Here is a 20,190-nt window from a genome sequence, read left to right on the forward strand (position 1 = left end):
TACATCATTAGTTTTATTTTATTGTTGAATTACCTGTGTGGCTCATTGAAAGTGAAATTTAATCTATTTAATGAACAAATACTTGCGAGTGTGTTAAATGAAATAACTGATATGTGAATGAAATAATAAGCACCAACCAATTATTTATTTAAATAAATGACTTTTAGGACAGTTCTGCCATTTCGTATGAATTTTAAGGATGGCCTTGTTGAGAAAAGAACAGTATCATCCCCTAAATTGTCCAATTTCAAAATGCAACAATTTAAAAAGACCTATTAAGGATTAAGAAATTGCTTTTCCTTACTTTTTCAATAATTGCAGTAGTGGTAAGAAGATCCCTAAATTCCACAATATAATTGGAAACTAACTTTATTATTCTGCATTCTCTATGTGTGCTGAAATCTCTCTTCTTAAGTTAAAAGTCCTAAAAAAGTTGTGAACACGTATATCCTCAAGGCGATTTGCACCCATACCGTTAGTACACAGTTTTCTAATCTATCTTTTTCTCTTATTGACACTTTTTCTTGGTGTTAGGTCTATATGCCAGGCTAATTTGTCAGAGAAGAGAGCAAAATTGTGGTTTAATTTGATATCTTGATTAATTGTTCGGTGTATATCAAGTACTAATTTTTTTTGTGGAATGATTCGTTCCAGTTTTGATGAAAAAAGGTTTAGTGACATTTAATCTCATGTAAGAACTTCATGGTGACTGAATGCAAAAAATCTCCTAAGAACCAATGTAGATTTTTTTTTTCAGATTATTACTTTAGCAATGCCTTAGAGTATTACCCAAATTAATTTGAATGCAGTTTACCTGAATCCTCTGAAAAAAAGAAATGACTTTGCTTTTTGTTCTAATGGAAAGGGGAAGTTTGAATCCCAAGTCAGATCAGAGCACCAACCATGATGAATAGGAATAATGAAGGAAAAACAGTAATCACCTAAATCACTTTGCAAACTGTCGGTTTTCATAGAGATGTTCTACTTATATCCTGATTATCTGTTTGTTAACTAAGTATCTACATTTGCAAATAATTTTCAACTTAAAAAAAAAGGAAAGGAATTCTTATAAAATGTATGGCATCAGAACTTAATTTATAATGTGTGGTATTATTGGGGCAACTTGTGGGCTTTGCATTCGAAGAGAAATAGATTAAAAATGCAATTTAGGGGGGAGCCTGGGTGGCTCAGTCGCTAGGCGTCTGCCTTCGGCTCAGGTCATGATCTCAGGGTCCTGGGATCCAGTCCCACCCACATCGGACTCCCTGCTCAGTGGGGAGCCTGCTTCTCCCTCTTCCACTCCCCCTGCTTCTGTTCCCCCTCTCACTGTCCCTCTCTGTGTCAAATAAATAAATTAAAAATCTTTAAAAAAATAAAAAATAAAAAAATGCAATTTAGGGGCAGCTGGGTGGCGCAGTTGGTTGAGTCTGACTCTTGGTTTTGGCTCAGGGAGTGATCTCAGGGATGTGAGATAGAACCCTGCCTTGGACTCTGCACTCAGTGTAGAGTCTGTCTGAGATTCTCTCCCTCTCCCTCTCCCTCTCCCTCTAAAATATATAAGTAAATCTTTCTTAAAAAACTGCAATTTAACCACATTATAGTATTGGGAGTTTGGACAAGTTTCTTAATCTCTCTGACTTTTAGGTTTTATTTTTTTGTATTTTTTTTTGAAATGAGAACAATATATCATGGAATTAAGGCTAATTTAATTACAAGTAAAATTAAATTGTACAAAAATATTGTAGCATGTATTCCTAGATATCAGTCATTATTATCTTATTACTAAAAATAAAATCAACAATCACATTTGAGGAATACAGCCCCATTGAAAAAATCACAAAAACCATTTTTGTGCTCACTCATTTACGAGACAGTAATAACGCTGATGATCTTATCTCATTTACTCTTTTTGATAATCCTATGTTAATTTGAAGAAACTGACAATGAGAGAGGTTAAATGACATAAACAAGATCAGACAGCTACTACATGTTAGACCTGAAATACTAGTCTCTTTCTGCCAGGAAATGGAGCATGGGCTACTTAGTTAACCTATATTCAGTGGTTTCAATCTTAAAACTTACAATCTTCAATTAAAACTCAGAGAAAGTAATTTTTTGAAAATTAATAAAGGAATAAATTATTGTGACAAACAGGAAATGTAACATGTTCATCTTTCATAACACTAGATACATATAGAAAGAAATAGCAACCTCAAATTATTCTACATGATCTGATGAAAAGTTGAGTTAAGCATTAATGAATTAGTGCTAAGAAAAGGAAATTTGTCATTGGTTTCAGTTTTATAATCTTACCTCTATTTGTCATACAAATGTACTGCATCAGCTGGTTGAAATGATACAAAAAACACATTGACAACTATTTCATTTTTAGGTTCAGAGATTCAGTATTCCTAAAAATCACTCTCAATACATTTGGAATTACTTTATTTCTATAGTTAATATTCTATTACACATTTTCCATTGCAGCTATGGGAGCAAAAATAGTGAAGAGAAGTTAGATTTGGAGTTACTTTGGGCCTTTCTGGACAAAGATTCTATACGGATTTTCCCCTGCATAAGGCACATATTTTATTTACCATATATGCCCATGTCTCACAACAAATACTCCAGTGAATCAAATGTGCCAAGAAAGGCCTTGAGGAAAGTGCACTAAGGATTATACAAATGTTATCAACATTTGCACCAATAATGGAACAAGAAACTTTTGGAATAATGCTCAAAGAGATAGAAAGGGCATAAGAAGTAAGCCAGAAGCATATGGAACATTTTGCATATGATCTAAATGAGAAAATAACTAATGTGCGAAGCTTTTGGGAGAGGTTTCCTGAATTTCCTAAGTCAGGATTTCTCTCAAGAATAGATTGATTCCTACCTCAGGGTCTGAGCTCAGTGCAGAGTTGGCTTGGGATTCTTTCTCCCTCTTCTCTGATCTTCTCCGTGCTCATGCTTTCTCTCTCTCTCCCTCTCTAAATAAATCAATAAAATCTTTAAAACAAATAACAGGCACTGTTCTGAAATCTATAAATAAAGAAACCTGTCTCTCAGTTCAGAACTTTGATACTACACCAAGCTATTTTTAATGAGGAAACTTACTCCATTATACTAAGTGATATATATATCGATCTCATTATTTTAGTCATTTTTGAATATGAATTAATACAAAAGTTTACTTTCAACATTTTATAATTTTTCTGTTGAGTGAAATGTTCACCAAAAGTCCAAAAATAGTGACTTTTATCTTGTTAAATACTCTAAGTTATTCTGATTCAACCACAGTATTTAATAAATTATGTGATCAAAGTAATTTGAGGGTTATGTTCATATCACAGCTAATTGTTCATATCACAGCTAATCAGTATAACCAATATCCATAAAAAGAGCTATTTTAACAGATATCTTTTTATTTTATTTTATTTTTTGTTTTTTCTCTTTAAATTTTATTGTTATGTTAATTACCATACATTACATCATTAGTTCTTGATGTAGTGTTCCATGATTCATTGTTTGTGCATAACACCCAGTGCTCCATGCAGTACGTACCCTCTTTAATACCCATCACCGGGCTAACCCATCCCCTCACCACCCACCCCCTAGAACCCTCCGTTTGTTTTTCAGAGTCCATCATCTCTCATGGTTCGTCTCCCCCTCCGATTTCTCCCACTTCATTCTTCCCCTCCTGCTATCTTCTTTTTTTTCTTCTTAACATATATTGCATTATTTGTTTCAGAGGTACAGATCTGTGATTCAACAGTCTTGCACAATACACAGCGCTCACTATAGCACATACCCTCCCCAATATCTATCACCCAGCCACCCCTTCTCTCCCACCCGCCCACCACTCCGGCAACCCTCAGTTTTTAACAGATTTCTTTAATTTGCTTGATACAGATCAAAATTCATGCAAAGAACATATAGAAATGTGAGATTAAACAGAAAAGTAATGTGTTCTAAGACATATGACACATTCAGTTTGCAGTTCTTCATATAAGAAGTCGCAAGTCACCACTTGGGTCTAACAATAAGAAAAAGATGAACAGCCTGAAAAATCAACTGTTTTAGATCCTTAGAGTGGGCAAATCACTGCCCTCAAGATTGAAAATCAGACAGATAAACCCAAGAAGTGAAGGTTCCAGGGAGCAGAGGCTCATGAGCAGAAACTGCCATAGGGTCCAGTGCTAGAGTCGGAAAACCTGAAGTATAACTGACTATTTGTGGAGGCTCAGTGAGGAAACTCAGAGTTGAAAGCTCTGGGGGGACCAAGACATATGAGGCCTCCACCATATTGTGAGATTTACTTCCAAGAGCTCAACCAGATTCAGACGGGCAGTGTCAGAAAAATCACCGTGTGCTTCAGGGGAAGAGGAAAGGGACCATTTTGAAATCCATGAGAGTGGTGTGTTCTTAAGAGAGCCAGCCCTCACAGAAATATAGCTGACCAGAGCCTAACCTGCTGGGACACTAGAGAGCTTAACTGACCCCAGACAAGGCAATACCCAGCTCCACTATCCTCTAGCCTTCCATGTGGGAGAAGGGAAATACCCAACTCCAGCCCACTCTAACCTTCCTGTTCTACTTAAGTGGGGAGAAAAAACTGAGAAACATATATGAAGTTCACAGCCCAGAGGCCTAGGCTCACTAAGAGACTGAGCCCTAACCATAGGACTATAGAGTGCTTCCCTCTCCCTATGCCTGACCGTCCCATTTCTAAAGGTGTACGTGCTCTGGTTCTTTTTACCCAGTGCATCCTGTCTGGGTGTCAAGAAAACAGTACAAGCAAAACAAAGGCAAAAAATTGTTTTTGAAGAGGCAGAGAATGATTTAGAACCAGACATGGCAGAGGTGTTAGAATGATAAGACTGGATATTTGAAACAACTATGATTAATATGACAAGGGCTTCAGTGGATAAAGTAGATGGAATACAAGAACAGAAGGGAAAGATAAGCACAGTTACAATCCAAAAAAACCCGAGGAAACAAACAAAAAACCAAACACCACCATCACCAGCAACAAAAACAATCCTGGAGGAAATAAAGAATTCTTTGGACAGACAGAGATTAAACGTGTGTGTTGTCAGTATCAAGGCTTGAAGGAATTGTTAAAGGCAATGCTTTAAAAAGAAGGAAAATAATGTAGTTCACAAAGTCAGATCTATATAAAGTAAGGAAGAGCGTTGCGGAAAGAATAGTGCAGGTAAGATAAACAAAAATTGTTAACTTAGGGCACTTGACATCTTCCAGGTGATTGTGGGCTGCTGAGAACAAGAAGGATCTGGATGGCAAGATGTTACCTCAAGGACCTGAGTTCACACAGACAGAAACAGAGCGAGGAAGAGATCACAAACGTCATCAAAATAAGAAAGTGGGCAAAATCTGCTAATTGGGAATATCCGCATGGAAGTCTGAGAAGACACATCCTTGGAAAAGGTTTGAGAGGCCCCCAGAATTTTACGGACTGAAGTTGGACTGATTGGTGATGGTCTTCCTCGGCACAAACCCAGGTTTGCAAGACTGTGAGAGATGGTTGTTTTTTCAAGTATGTACGTATCAACACAAAGGTACAAGGAACATGAAGAAACAGACAAAAATGGTCCAATCAAGAAACAAAATCATCATTAGCAGACTCTAGAGAAATTTAGGCACATCTGACAAATTATTCAAAATAACTGTCATAAGATGCTCAATGAATCAGGAAAGTGGCATGTTTTATTGTTTTTGTTTCAAATCTTTAATAAGTATAAATATTTTTTAAAAAATGATAGGGAACATGGAAATTCTATAAAGAGTGCTACTCAATATCATGACCACTATTTACCTTGTAATATGCACTAAATTTCACAAAATATAAAGCTCTACATTTAAAGTGCAAATTGCAACTACTTATTATTTCTAAGAACTGAATTTCATATAATTCCTATATTAATATAGGAACTCTAGTTTTTTTAAATGTTAAGAGATCACCAATGAACACCTTGAAAATACACAAGAAATCACACACTAATTTTCAAACTACATTTGAAGTATGATGTGGTATTATATGTACCGTTTAAGGAATTTATTAACAGAATTAAAACTATTTTCTACATTGTGCTGTAGAGTATGTCTTATAGAAATACATTTCATTTCCACAAAATTTTGTAGGAGAAATAAAGTTTACCATATTTTAAAATAAGTCAATTAACAATGCATTGGAGAAACTAGGGTATAGAAGTGGAAGAAATGAGCTGGGAAAATATTTAATTAACTATAATGTGGCATATAAGAGACTATAGGAAGAAGCATACTGATAGAGATATTTAGGAATTTCAGGATTTTACCTAGTTACTCTTTACAGTGTCCCCCCCCCCCCCCCCAGAAGAAATCTTTCATTTACTTGAAGAAAATACTACTTTATGGACCACATCTTTGAAGGCTTGTTTTACTTGCTGGTTTCTCAGAGTGTAAATGAAGGGGTTGAGCATGGGGGCAACAGAAGTATTGAGAATAGCTACTCCTTTTGTCAATGATGCCTTTTCTTTTGCAGAGGGATTAGCATACATAAATATACAGCTTCCATAAGAAATGGAAATGACTATCATATGAGAGGAACATGTGGAGAAAGCCTTTTTTCTCTGACAGGCAGATGGGATTCTCAAAATCGTTCTGATAATATACACATAAGATAAAATCACCAATGCCAAGGTGAATAGCAAAGCAACCAAAGCAAAGTAAAAGCCAATTACTTCTAGGAGCCATGTATCTGAACACGACAGTTGTAGAAGGGGAAAGTAGTCACATGCAAAGTGATCGATGACATTGGAAGCACAGTAATCCAGCTGGAGTAGAAGCATAAGGGGTGGGAAAATGGTCAGGAACCCGCCCAGCCACGCACAGAGCACAAGCAGGGTGCAGAGTTTCCTGTTCATGATGGTGGTGTAATGAAGGGGCTTGCAGATGGCAACGTAGCGGTCGTAAGACATGGTAGTTAGAATGTAAAATTCTGTCACCCCCATGAAAATAAAGAAAAAGAGTTGGGCTGCACAGTTGTTGTAGGAAATAGTCTTATCCCTGGTGATAATTGCCCCCAGAAATCTAGGAATACACACAGTTGTAAATGAGATTTCTAAGAAAGAGAAGTTTCGGAGGAAGAAATACATTGGTGTCTGCAGATGAGGGTCCACCAAGGTTAGGGTGATGATCGTCAGGTTTCCAGTGACACTTACTAAGTATGTGATAAATAAGAATAGGGACATCACAGTCTGAAGACCAGGATCATCAGAGAGCCCTAGCAGCACAAACTCTGTGATCGCTGTGTGGGTCATTTCTCTCTCTCTCTCTCCTTTTCTTCTTTAAAGGTATTTAGGTGGCAAGAGAATTAAAGGGAGGACATGAAAGGTGTAATTCATGATAATCAATATCACCATCATTGATACAATTGTAAAATATATTCTATAGTCCATGCTGATCTTATTTTCTTTTGATCCTTTTGTTTGCCTTTGGTTGTAATACATATTTATGAGCTTTGCTTTATTTACCAGTTTTCTTATTTGAAATGTAGCAGGAAAAGTTTGTTAATCTTCATATAATAACTCACATTATTGAGAAATGATAAAATCAGTACTTCTTGCTTTGTCCAACTTATGTAAATCATTACATAATGTTTGAAAAATTTTTTAAATATGCCTTTTTCTTTCTTTTGTTAAGCATTTACTAGGTATACCACCACCTAAAAACAGAAATGAATGCTTTTAATTCCATCACAAGGTAAAAGTGAAAGAAAGCTAAAGTAACAACTTTTATACATCTTATGACACAAGAAATCAATTAATGATTTTCTTAGCAAATATATTATCAATTGTTTATTTTAATTATTAATTTTATTTTATACATTAATATTTTGGGGTGTAAGTTTCAAGATAGTATGAGAATGTTATGTACATATTATATAATAGTATATTATGTACATATTTACTGTATAAAAGAGTTAATAGCCTTATTATTTTTTATTTTTATTTTTTTAAGATTTTATTTATTTATTTGAGAGAGGGAGAGAATGAGAGATAGAGAGCACGAGAGGGAAGAGGGTCAGAGGGAGAAGCAGACTCCCTGCTGAGCAGGGAGCCCGATGTGGGACTCGATCCCGAGACTCCAGGACATGACCTGAGCCCAAGGCAGTCACTTAACCAACTGAGCCACCCAGGCGCCCCTAGCCTTATTATTTTTTAAATAGAGAATATATTCACTTACTCGCTTGTTGTTTTTTCTTGTAATTCCATCAAAATCATTAATGTTTGATATCTTCTGTGACTTGCTAGAAATGTACATACAAAAAATATTTTATTTTTGAGCTTAAAGGGACATGCATCTTTTTTTTTATTTTACACTGAAGCACAAATTGGGAAAGTAACTACTTGCCTCGGATGTTAGCAGCTCTGTCACCCAGATTTTTGTCCAGTGCATTTTCCATTTGAACATTCTTCTTTCTGAGCTATTAGCTTTATGAAAAAAATTTGATTCTCTTGTAATTCTGCCTCACACTTATCTTTTATATGAGAATAGTGATCCATAAAGACATTTCAAAAACATACAGGAAAAGGTTGTCTATTCGTACTGACATATTCAGGTAATTCCCAGCTGTGCTGGATATCCTGTGCTGTAGATTTTGATTGTAAAATTTATGACAGTTACATCGTTTATATTTTAAGCAAATTTGTGCTGTGAAGAATAGAATGCAAATCATTGCTTCTCTGCCAGGCTCCAGCAAAGTTCACTCTAATCAAATTCTATTTGATTAGATTAGATTTCCTTTGATGGCTCAAAGGAAAACAGTTCAGGAAATAAAAATGAAGTGCCAGAAACCTTAAAAAATGTGGAAATAATACGATAGTCTTATTTGATAATGTTGATCTAAAAATTTAAGAAAGCACTATTTAAAGAGAGCACTGAGAGGGATATAACATCATTGGGGTATGAGTGCAGATACTTAAACTAGATTGGCCTTCCTCTGCTTGGACTTATAGCTCAAAATTTCCAAGTTTACTTGTTTTGACCTCAAAAGAAAGTTGTTCATTGATCTCCTGGGAACAAGGCCAAGTCGAGGCCCTATCTGTGCTATATTATGGACCATGAGGGAGTTCTGGAAGCCATCCTTGCATTTCTCAGTAGCCTTTTAACTCTTCTCTATAGTGAATCTCCCTTGAGAATGGTTGTGTTCACCTTTGTATCCCACAGAGGACCTAAAATGTTGACTTCTACAAGATGATTACTTCTATTAATCATAATTCCTTAATATTTTATGAGTAACAAAAAACTATTGTGAAACCTACTTTCTTATAAAAATAAACTCACAATCTATATTTAATCATCTGGAAATATAAGTTTTTCTAAATATATCCTTTTTGTTATTTATCCTTAAGCTTTGTTGGTGTTGAAGCATTGAGAAGCAAGGTTATTTCATAATTCTAAGTTAAATAATAACTATTACAAAGCACATATTGTGGTCACATTTTTAAAAAATACCAATACACATGTTCATTTAACCCTCATTACAAATAGCAATATTTAATTGCAGTGTAATTTGCCCATCTTATTTTTCAACTTGACCTTTATATTTATTTGTCATATCTTTAATATTCTAATGAGAAATATCACCAAATACTAATATTTTGTTTATTTGAAATTCTGGATAGTGAATTATTATTTTTTAATATCATTCTTTATGTTTCCCAAATATTTTGATAATAAAAATTATATTACATGTACTCAGTTAAAATAAGGCTTTTGTTATATAATTTTGTTATATAATTATATTATATATAATTATATATATAATATATAAAATTATATAACAAAATATATAATTTTGTTATATAATTTGTTATATAATTATATAAACTAATATTTGTTATATAATTATATAAACTAATAATACATATTATATCATAACTAGTTAATATTAAATAAGTGTAATATATCTAAATAAAATAACAAGACATACAGTTAACATAAAAAATACAATTGTCAGTTTGTATAATCAGATAATGACATAGTTACCAAAACAGAAGTAAATCACAATTGGAATGCAAGATTTTTTGGAAATTACTTACTGGAAGAGGGGAATTAGAATAGAGTGGGGAGAAAAATGGAAGAAACTCAAATTTATGACAGTATATACTGTGTTTGTTTAACCTAGTAAAGGAGCACTCAGTAGAGGAACGTTTGATTGATGTGGTTCTATATTATAGGGAGTGATACCCTTGTCCACTTCATTTATATTTTTTCAGCTTTATTGAGATATAATTGACATATAACATTGTGTAAGTTTGAAGAGATACAACATCATTGGGGTATGAGTACAGATTGATTTTATACACTTGTGTATTGTGAAATGATTACCATGATAGGGTTAGTTAACACATCTATCACTTATATATTTACGCTTTCTTTTTTGTGGTGAGAACATTTAAGATTTACCCTCTCAGCAATTTTAAGTATATAATATGGTAGTCTTGTAGATCAGTTTTGTTGCAAGAATGAAATGGTGTCATGTTTTTACCCTAAAAGCCCAATTAATAGACAACAAGAAACTCTCTTATATTCATGGAGGGCACATGTGCAGTAATGTTCACTTGACTGCATGCTTATTCCCATGATTTCCTGTAATTGTTGTTTAGATTTAGAGGCTTAATCCACGTTTAGGTTTGGGAACTTTTTTTGCAAAAATTTAAGTTTGGGAATTTTTTTGCAACTTTCAACAGGAGATACATGTTTAGTTGTCTTCTATTTTTATTCTTCTCAACCATTGTTGATCAATGGCTGGATCCTTTAATTGATTACGTGCAGCAAAATGGTTATGTTCTTAATCTGTCATTTACCATTTGCTTATTCATTGTTACAGTTTATACGAAAAAGCGCAGATGAAGTCCTACTTTATTTTTATTCAGTAGTCAGAGTTGGTTCTCTAGTATATTTTTGTTGGTATCTTTAGGAATACATCGCTCTATAAATTATATATTTGTTGTACGTCACATTTGTGATTGACATAAATATTTCAAAAGAGATTGAAATTGGCATCATTCTCTCTTTGGAGTGCTTTAGCCCTGGGTGAGACCCTTCTCTCTCGGACTGTACACTTTTCCTCTTGTTTCCTTCCCATCTTGTAGGACAAGGTTTTCCAGGCTCATGCTACACTTTTCTGTATTAGAACTGGACTGAGTCATTTCTCCAAAGAGGCCTTCTTATATTGGTTAGGAAATGGTGAATCAAGGTAAGAAACTGGGAACTAGCTGTGATAAATACTATGAGTTTGATCACCCTTTCTAGGTAATTTCAGTGGACAGGACCAGCAAACATATATATATTTTTTTCAAGTAAAATGTCTATGAGTGCAGTTTCAATGTATCATCAAATTTAGGACTACAATATTTTTATGAAACCCCTTTTACCTTTTATACATTTATATTTTCTTTATCTCATGATGAGAGCCCTGATTATGAATAAAATTAGATAAGATTGTAATATAGCATTAATCTTCATTTGCTTCTTTTCCTCACACTGCACATACAACAGCATTAGAATAACAGTGACAGCAATACCATCCATGATATTCCTACCTAGGAACAATTTAAAAATTTTTAAGCTACTCTTTTTGTCCTTAGATTAAATTCCACTTAGATGTACCGTTCAATTACAGCATTTAAGATCTTGGAATAATTCTTCATTTGGCTATCTCACCAACTAAATATATATTTAATTATATTTATTCCAGTTCAGTGTAATGGCTTATGCTACTAAGATACACATTTCCTTCCACTCCTTTCAAACAATTAATTCTGACTTGCCTTCTAAGGATTCCTGAGACAGATTCACTGAGTCGTTTAAAATTGAAATTAAAAAATAATACTGAACAGTGGCTTAATAAGAAGGCCAGAAAACATCTTCAGGGCTTTTGTTTTTAAAACATGTTGATGTCCTATCCTTCTAAAATCTTTACTATCAAGTAAATATTAACAGTGATCTTCTGATAAACTAGTCATTGGAAATTTCATTGATGCTCGAGGTTACAAAAAGGGCTCTATTTAAAAAAGTACATAGACTCTGTTCCTTTGACAATCTGAGAGGGGACCTTTTGACTGTTCCACTTCATTTCAGGTGTTTTAAATTAAAAAAAATTAAAATAATGATATCTGTTTTGCTGGGTAGAAGTCTCCCTTAGTAATGCATTGATTTTGAAAGTCTAGTTTTTTAATCTTATTTATTTACTGATTTAGTTATTCTTTAGTTAAACCTTATTAAAAGTCATTTAAAAAATATGTTCAGAGAGTATCTCCAAAGCAATTTGCTTTTCTGATCATGTTACCCTGTTTCTTTTTCCTTTATTAAAATGTTTAGTAAAGTTACTCATGCTTAACTTAATATATTAGAGAAAAGGAAAAGAATTTAATTAATGTTATGGGCAACATCTAGCTCAGCTTCATAATTGCATTGAAATACACTTCAGGCCCTGCTTATTCATTCTTGACAAATTAACTAGAGCTTGTGTGAAACTTTCCCTCTGCCTGAATGAAACAAAATCTCCAAGGTTGGTCCCACTGAGTGGTTGGAGAATTGTTTTTTTTTTTTTCCTTTGGAATTGTCTTTTACTCTTCTTCATAATTATTTTAGATGACTATTTACCTGAATCAATCTGAATTTTTTATATTTCTTCATTTCAATGAAGATGAGCAGATTTAGTTTTTTGAAATTCATACAATTGCATATAGAAAGAAATCAAGGAAAAAGGAGATCACCAAATCACATTTAATAGTATTTTCAGAAATAGTAACACACATATATGTAGGGGTTTATGCTGAATATCAACTGTCAAAACCTCATGCTCTATAATTTATGTGGCACTTACTTGGACAAACGAATAGCTGTTTTATTTATGTTACTTTTCTTTTAGTTGGTATTAATTCCTAACTTTGGGAAGGATGTTCACTGTTGTTGTGGTTTAACAAAACCATTATTATTTCAGTAATATTTAAGGACTTTTTATTTATCTCATTTAGTTTTTATAACAGAGTTAGTAGACCTTATCTTTGCTTCCAAATGAAGAACTGAGGCTCAGAGTGGCTATGTACCTTACATAAATTCATAAAGCTAGCAAGTATCAAATATAATGTGAAATTAAAGTCTGTTCTCTTAAACAGAATACCACATAGCCTATTGGAAACACACAGATAGAGACATAGTCACTTCCTGTCTTTAACTGCAAATGGCTACATTGAAATAATAAAAAAATACTATCCTATTTTTATACTTTTTGATATAAACAGTTGCAAATTATAACGCCAATACATTCCATTTAATCTGATTAAAAGTCGAGCTAAATAATGAACCAATGATAAGGTTTGAGAGACTTTCACTACCGTCTATATACCTGACTTAATTCTGCTTTTCATAGAGGTTTGCAAACACAGAATGGCTGGAATAGTAAAATATTAGCAAATTCTATAGTTGTCATCTAGAGGAGCCAGCATTTCTGATAGCCTTCCTTTGCCATTGAACAAGTATATTTTCTATTATTGACATTTTGTCTTATCTATCCCATTTTTTTCCCATGGGGAATATAGTTATTTAACTGTAGAGAGTAAGAAAGAACCAAATATATAAAAGAGAGAAAAATATCAGAAAGTGTTTTAAAATTCTTTGGCATGGTTTCTACACAGATTTAACTTGTACAAGTACTTAATACTATGTCTATTCTCTCTGCCACTCACTCAAGGGGATTAATTCAGTGAATCAAAATTGTCAGAATAGGAATATACATAAACTACTAACATATAAAACATTGACATAAGGAAATCCTGTGGGCAGTGTCCAGTGTGACATGAAAAGAAAAACTCCAACAAGGAAACAACCACACCAAGTGTGAAGTTTGTTTTCCTTGACATTATTTTTCAGACAGAGATGAGCAAGCAAATATCTTAATTCCTAATGTAGATCTTGACTAAATGCATCTCTACACCATGACATTTTTTTAAACTGGTAATCTACCACATTGTACTAAGTCCGTTCCTTGATTCCATTATTATTAATCTGCCTCCTAGTGAGAAAATTTTGGTACCATAATACTGTTAGACATTACACATAATACTGTTTTTCCTGTTTACTCTATTGCTCACCAGCAATAGCAGTTGAAGAGTTTCTTGTTTGATTGATTAAAGTTCTAATTTATATGCCAAGTATTATATTAAGAGTTAGTACCCTTCTTGACTAGACTATAATAATATAACTATGTGCAGATAAGATGAGTAAAAACACCAGTAAAATTGTTCTTATTATAGTAAAAGCTATGCAAAATTTGCAAGTCCTTACAGAGTTTCGAACATATTTTTGACCTCAGCCGCAGCAACCTCTTCCTAGAAACATCGCCAAAGGCAAGGGAAGCAAGGGCAAAAATGAACTATTGGGACTTCATCAAGATAAAAAGCTTTGCACAGCAAAGGAAACAGACGACAAAACCAAAAGACAACTGACAGAATGGGAGAAGATATTTGCAAATGACATATCAGATAAAGGGCTAGTATCCAAAATCTGTAAAGAACTAATCAAACTCAACACCCAAAGAACAAATGATCCAATCAAGAAATGGGGAGAAGACATGAACAGACATTTCTGCAAAGAAGACATCCAAATGGCCAACAGACAATGAAAAAATGCTCAACATCGCTCGGCATCAGGGAAATCCAAATCAAAACCACAATGAGATACCACCTCACACCCGTCAGAATGGCTAAAATTAATAAGTCAGGAAATGACAGATGGTGAGGATGCTCAGAAAGGAGAACCCTCCTATACTGTTGGTGGGAATGCAAGCTGGTGCAGCCACTCTGGAAAACAGTATGGAGGTTTCTCAAAAAGTTAATACAGCTACCCTATGACCCAACAATTGCACTACTAGGTATTTACCCCAAAGATACAAAGGTAGTGATCCAAAGGGGCACCTGCGCTCCAATGTTTATAGCAGCAATGTCCACAATAGCCAAACTATGGAAAGAGCCTAGATATCCATCAACTGATGAATGGATAGAGAAGATGTGGTATGTGTATATATATATATATATGTATATATATATATATACATATATATATATAATGGAATATTATGCAGCCATCAAAAAATAAAATCTTGCCATTTTCAATGATGTGGCTGGAACTAGAGGGTATTATGCTAAGCAAAATAAGTTAATCAGAGAAAGACAAGTATCATATGATCTCACTGATATGAAGAATTTGAGAAACAAGACAGAGGATCATAGGGGAAGGGAGGGGAAAATGAAACAAGACAAAACTGGAGAGGGAGACAAATCATAAGAGACTCTCAAACTGAGGGTTGCTGGAGTGGAGGGAGGTGGGAGGGATGGGGTGGCTGGTGATGGACATTGGGGAGAGTATGTACTATGGTGAGCACTGTGAATTGTGTAAGACTGATGAATCACAGATCTGTACCCCTGAAACAAATGATACATTATATGTTAATAAAATAAATAAAAATAAATAAATAAAAGAGAGCAAGCACAAGTTTTTCTTTGTTTTGTTTTGTTTTTCAAATTAGGCTATTATATTGGCTGTTATAGCTCAAGACCTTAGCTAAATCATTCAACATTTCTAAGCATCAATTTACACATTGGTAAAAAGGGATAATCATGTCTAATTTGTCATATATCTTTAAGGTTAATTATGATATGGTATAGAACATACCTTGTTTTGCATGTGACACAAAATGTATGCTCTCTATATAAGAGTTACTATTTATGAAATTCTTATCAAACTTTTAGGTGGCATAAGAGTTAGTGGCTGCCTTGGGAAGCCTGGGTGGCTCAGTCGGTTAAGTGGCCAACTCTTGATTTCGGCTTAGGTCATGATCTCAAAGTCGTGAGATCAAGCCCTGTGTCAGGCTCCGTGCCTAGAGCAGAGTCTGCTTGTCCCTCTCCCTCTACACCTCCCCTCACCCTCATGTGCCCTCTCTCTCTCTGTCTCTAAAATAAATAAATAAGTAAATAAAATATTTAAAATCTTTATGTTATATATTTTTATAAAAAATAATGCAGAAAATAAGAAGAGTTTATACAACAAGACATAACACATGACTTCATATCTAGAAAACATAGGATACATGACCTTCAAATAGTTTGTAAGTGGTAACATATGCACCCAAGTTTATTAACTGAATGGGAAGAACTGGACAGACACTACAGATAGTATGCAAAAACAATGGTGCTATAGATATTTATTTCATGATTCAAGTAACTATTAAAAGGAAAAATAATTTTATATCAATATGAGAAAAGAGATATTTAAAATAAATTGATTGAAACAGTATTAACTTTAAGTCATTACAGTGTAAAACGTTTTTTACTGAAGTTTAGTTGACACATAGTGTTACATTAGTTTCAGTTGTAGAACATAGCATTTCAAGATGTCCATACATTATGCTGTGCTCACTGCAAGTGCAGTTACCATCTGTCACCATCCAGAGCTATTACAATAGCATTGACTATATTCCTTATGCTGTACCTTCTATTCATGTGACTTATTTCTTCCATAATTGAAAATCTGTACATTCCACTCCCCTTCACACATTTTGCCCATCTCCCCACCCCTTCCTTCTGGCAACCATCAGTTTGTTCTCTGTATTTGTGGATCTGTTTGTATTTTGTTTGTTTGTTTATTCATTGCTTTGTTTTGTTTTTGAGATTCCAAATATAAGTGAAATCATATGGCATCTGTCTTTCTCTGTCTGACTTATTTCATTTAGCAAAATACCCTCTAGGTCAATCCATATTGTTGCTAATGGCAGGATCTTATCTTTTTTTATGGTTGAGTAATATTCCATTATATATATATATATATATCTCACAACATTTTTATCCTTTCATCTATCAATGTACACTTGGATTGCTTCCATATCTTAGCTATTGTGAACAATGTGGCAAAAAACACAGGGCTTCATATATCTTTTGGAATTAGTGTTTTTGATCGAACATTTTGATTAATCAGAATAGTCAGCAAAATTATTTATCTTCCATAACTACAGGTTCTATATTCACAATCAAATCACGGACATGGAACTTACAGATAGTTTTAAAGGAAGACACAACTCAGCCACATCCATGTTATCAAGAGTGTTTAGCAAATGAGCTCAGCATTTCCTGTAGCTGTGACATGGATATAGGAAGATAGTACAAATTAGTTTAATTTTCATTTTCTTTTATTGAATCTTCATGATAACATTCATTCATATTATCCGAAACTTTGATTTGTTTGTATGAAACAGTATTTCAAGGACCAAATCTGAAGGCTTGTGTCCTTTCTGGTCCCTTAGGATATAAATAAAAGTGTTTAGCATGAGGGCAACAGAATTATTGAGAATAGCTACTTTTGTCAATGATTTTTTTTCCAGAAGAATTAGCATATATGAAAATAGCAATGGCAATCATGTGAGTAGAACAAGTAGAGAAAAACTTTTTTTTTTTCCTCTCACTAGGCGATGTGATGTATACATAGGGCAAAATCACCAATGCCAAAGTAAATAGCAAAGTAACCAAAACAAAGAAAAAGCCGATTACTAATAGGAGCCATGTATCTGAATGAGACAGTTGCAAAAAGGAAAGATAGCCACATGCAAAGTGTTCAGTGACATTGGAAACACAGTAATCTAGCTGGGTGAGGAGTATAAGGGGTGGGAAAATGGTCAGAAACATGCCCAGCAATGCACATAGCATAAACAGGTTACGGAGTTTCCTGTTCATGATGGTCGGATAATGAAGGGGCTTGCAAATGGCAACATAATGATCAAAGGACATGGCAATTAGAATTTGAAATTCATACCCCCATGAAAATAAAGAAAAGTTGGGCTGCACAACTGTTGTAGGAAATGATATTATCCCTGGTGATAATTAACCCCAGAAATCAAAGACTACATATAATTGTAAATGAGATTTCTAATAAAGAGAAGGTCTAGCTAAGAAACATGTAGATGTCTGTAGATGAAAGCCCACCCAAGTTAGGGTGATGCTAATCAGGTTTCCATTGCCACATAACATGTATGTGATAAATAGGAAGAGTAAAATCACAATCAGAAGTCAGGATCATCAGAAAGGCTCAGCAGGACAAACTCTGATCATTGTGTGGTTGTTTATTTCTTTCTCTTCCATTTTTATTTCTTTTAAAGATATGAGACAACATTGATGAATCTGGAAGACATTACCCTAAGTGAATCAAGTGGAAGGACAAAAAAAATGCATGATTCCACTTATGTGAGATGTTAAAATAAGTCTATCTCATGGAAGGAAATGGAGAGTAGAATGGTGGCTGTCTTGGGATGGAACAAGGTGGGCAATGGGGAGTTGCTGTTAGCTGGTACAAAGTTCAGTTCTGTAAGATGAATAAGTTCTCAAGATGTTGAAGATGAATATTATTGAAGAACATTGTTGTACTACATTTTGCCTACAGTTAACAATACTGTATTATGCCCTTAAAAATACAGGTGGGTAGATCTCGAGTTAGGTGTTCTCACCACTTTATAAATATAATTTGTACTTATTCACAATTATTGCAGTTACATATAGAGATCAATATTAATAATAATCACTACTATTTACTGATAACTAATTATGTTATGTGCTTGATAGATTCATTTTCATCCCTACGGTATGTTATATATGCCAGATCTATCTGACACCTGATTTACCAGTGGGGAAGTATATGTTGAGAGGTTATAGACACCCTAAATTTGTCAACTATTTGCCTTCTTTCACATACAAATTATACTTCAGATAGGATGAAATTGAGAAACCATTCATAAGTTTTCTCTTACACTTTGAGTCCCTTTCAATTTTCTATTACTTATTTTATTTTTTTCTCAACAATTCTTGTGCTATATTTCTCAGTTGAATATATTGCATAGAAATCATTAGGAATGTTGCACTAATTAGTGCAACTAATTAGGATTATAGTATATTTCTATTACTAAAAAATGGTTTATATTATTTAGAATACTTTATCATATCCATAATCTTCTTTCATTTACTCTCTCTCACACACACACACACATACATACACATACATCTTTCCAAAATACTTTAGGCCCTTAATACCTTAAGTAGAATGAATGGAAGAGAATTTTAACCTGTGTAATTCTAATTTTATATGAAATGGAAAATTTTACTCTGTTATGAAGCTTTTACTTTCTACAAAACTTAAATGATTTTACTGTTTAGGCATCAAATAATTTAGACACATGCCCAGTTTCAAACTACTCCAAAATTAGGAAAGGAGCTATATATAAATATTTCAGCATAGTCAGAAAGTGGAGCTTACATTCCATGGAATTAGAGAAATTGAACTTATTCTACATACCTAAGACACTATTTCAACACTACTTTCTGCAGTATGTGTATACATTATGTATGTATGCATTTACTTGTATATCCACCTATGCCTAAACCTATACCTAGTGAGTCATAACGGGATTTGGAAATATGGAGATGTATTTAGCACCATGCCTACAAAAGTATAAATGTTAAATATCTACGCTTTTTTAACCAATAGAAATTATATGGACACACCCTATTTAGTGAGCAATGTTTCTTGTTTTTTAAATGAAAGCATTCACATTTTTCAATAAATCATATGGCATTTAAAGAATTTTTTTTTCCTAGAGAAATTGCAAGATGGTGAAGGGATTTCTGACAAAGATCAATGAAAATCACAAAATTATATTTTCTGTATAGAGTAAGGGAAATATCATATCAATATTTACAGTGTATCCTCCATTCTGGGGGATAATTGCTTTCCTAAACAAAATGCAAAGTATAACTTTACAAATTAAAACAATTAATGATCAAGAAGTTGCAACTAATACAGGGTTCAGAAGATGGGAACCAGAAAGACGTATGAAGTTATTTCAATTGAATGGGAAATAAATTAAATGTGTTTGTAAACTGTTAGAAAGGAAGAATGAATAAAGATGGCAAGAAGGCTACTGTGATATGAAGTTGCTCAAATTTCATGTTTGTATATTCTAAATTGCCCTGCATTGTGAGTGTCTAATTCGTGACACCTCAGCATTTCATTTGCTTGAGAAAAATACAATCTTCCCTGCCCTGTCCATGAAGGCTCGCTTGACTTGCTGGTTCCTTAGGCTGT

At 33.7% G+C, this 20,190-nt stretch overlaps 1 protein-coding gene and 1 pseudogene across 2 annotated transcripts; both read right to left on the reverse strand.

Moving 5' to 3' along the window:
• Positions 1-6,383: 6,383 nt before the first annotated feature.
• On the reverse strand, positions 6,384-11,717 carry LOC112832512 (olfactory receptor 6C3). 2 transcript variants are annotated; one of them, XM_073881837.1, is made up of 2 exons: positions 11,691-11,717; positions 6,384-7,295 (listed from the first exon to the last, which is right to left on the reverse strand). In XM_073881837.1, exons 1-2 carry the CDS (start codon positions 11,715-11,717, stop codon positions 6,384-6,386), a joined length of 939 nt encoding a protein of 312 aa, XP_073737938.1. The 2 variants fall into 2 exon arrangements, with proteins under 2 accessions (XP_073737938.1, XP_025739038.1); XM_025883253.1 differs by lacking the exon at positions 11,691-11,717 and having other exon boundaries at positions 6,384-7,319.
• Positions 11,718-17,278: 5,561 nt separating this feature from the next.
• Positions 17,279-20,190, reverse strand: part of LOC112832580 (olfactory receptor 6C3-like) — a 3,077-nt pseudogene continuing 165 nt past the window's right edge.

This window comes from Callorhinus ursinus, unplaced genomic scaffold, assembly GCF_003265705.2.
Source record: "Callorhinus ursinus isolate GAN/ISIS: 27379988/994484 unplaced genomic scaffold, GSC_fseal_2.0 scaffold44, whole genome shotgun sequence".
In the NCBI taxonomy this organism is placed as follows: Eukaryota; Metazoa; Chordata; class Mammalia; order Carnivora; family Otariidae; genus Callorhinus; species Callorhinus ursinus.

What these genes read in the sequence shown, in the direction of transcription:
- LOC112832512 (XM_073881837.1), bottom strand. Translation starts at nt 11,717, where the DNA reads ATGAAGAATTATTCCAAGATCTTAAAT. An exon ending in ATTATTCCAAGATCTTAAAT is followed by an intron (nt 7,296 to 11,690) that starts GCTGTAATTGAA and finishes GCGATCACAGAG; the next exon opens with TTTGTGCTGCTAGGGCTCTC.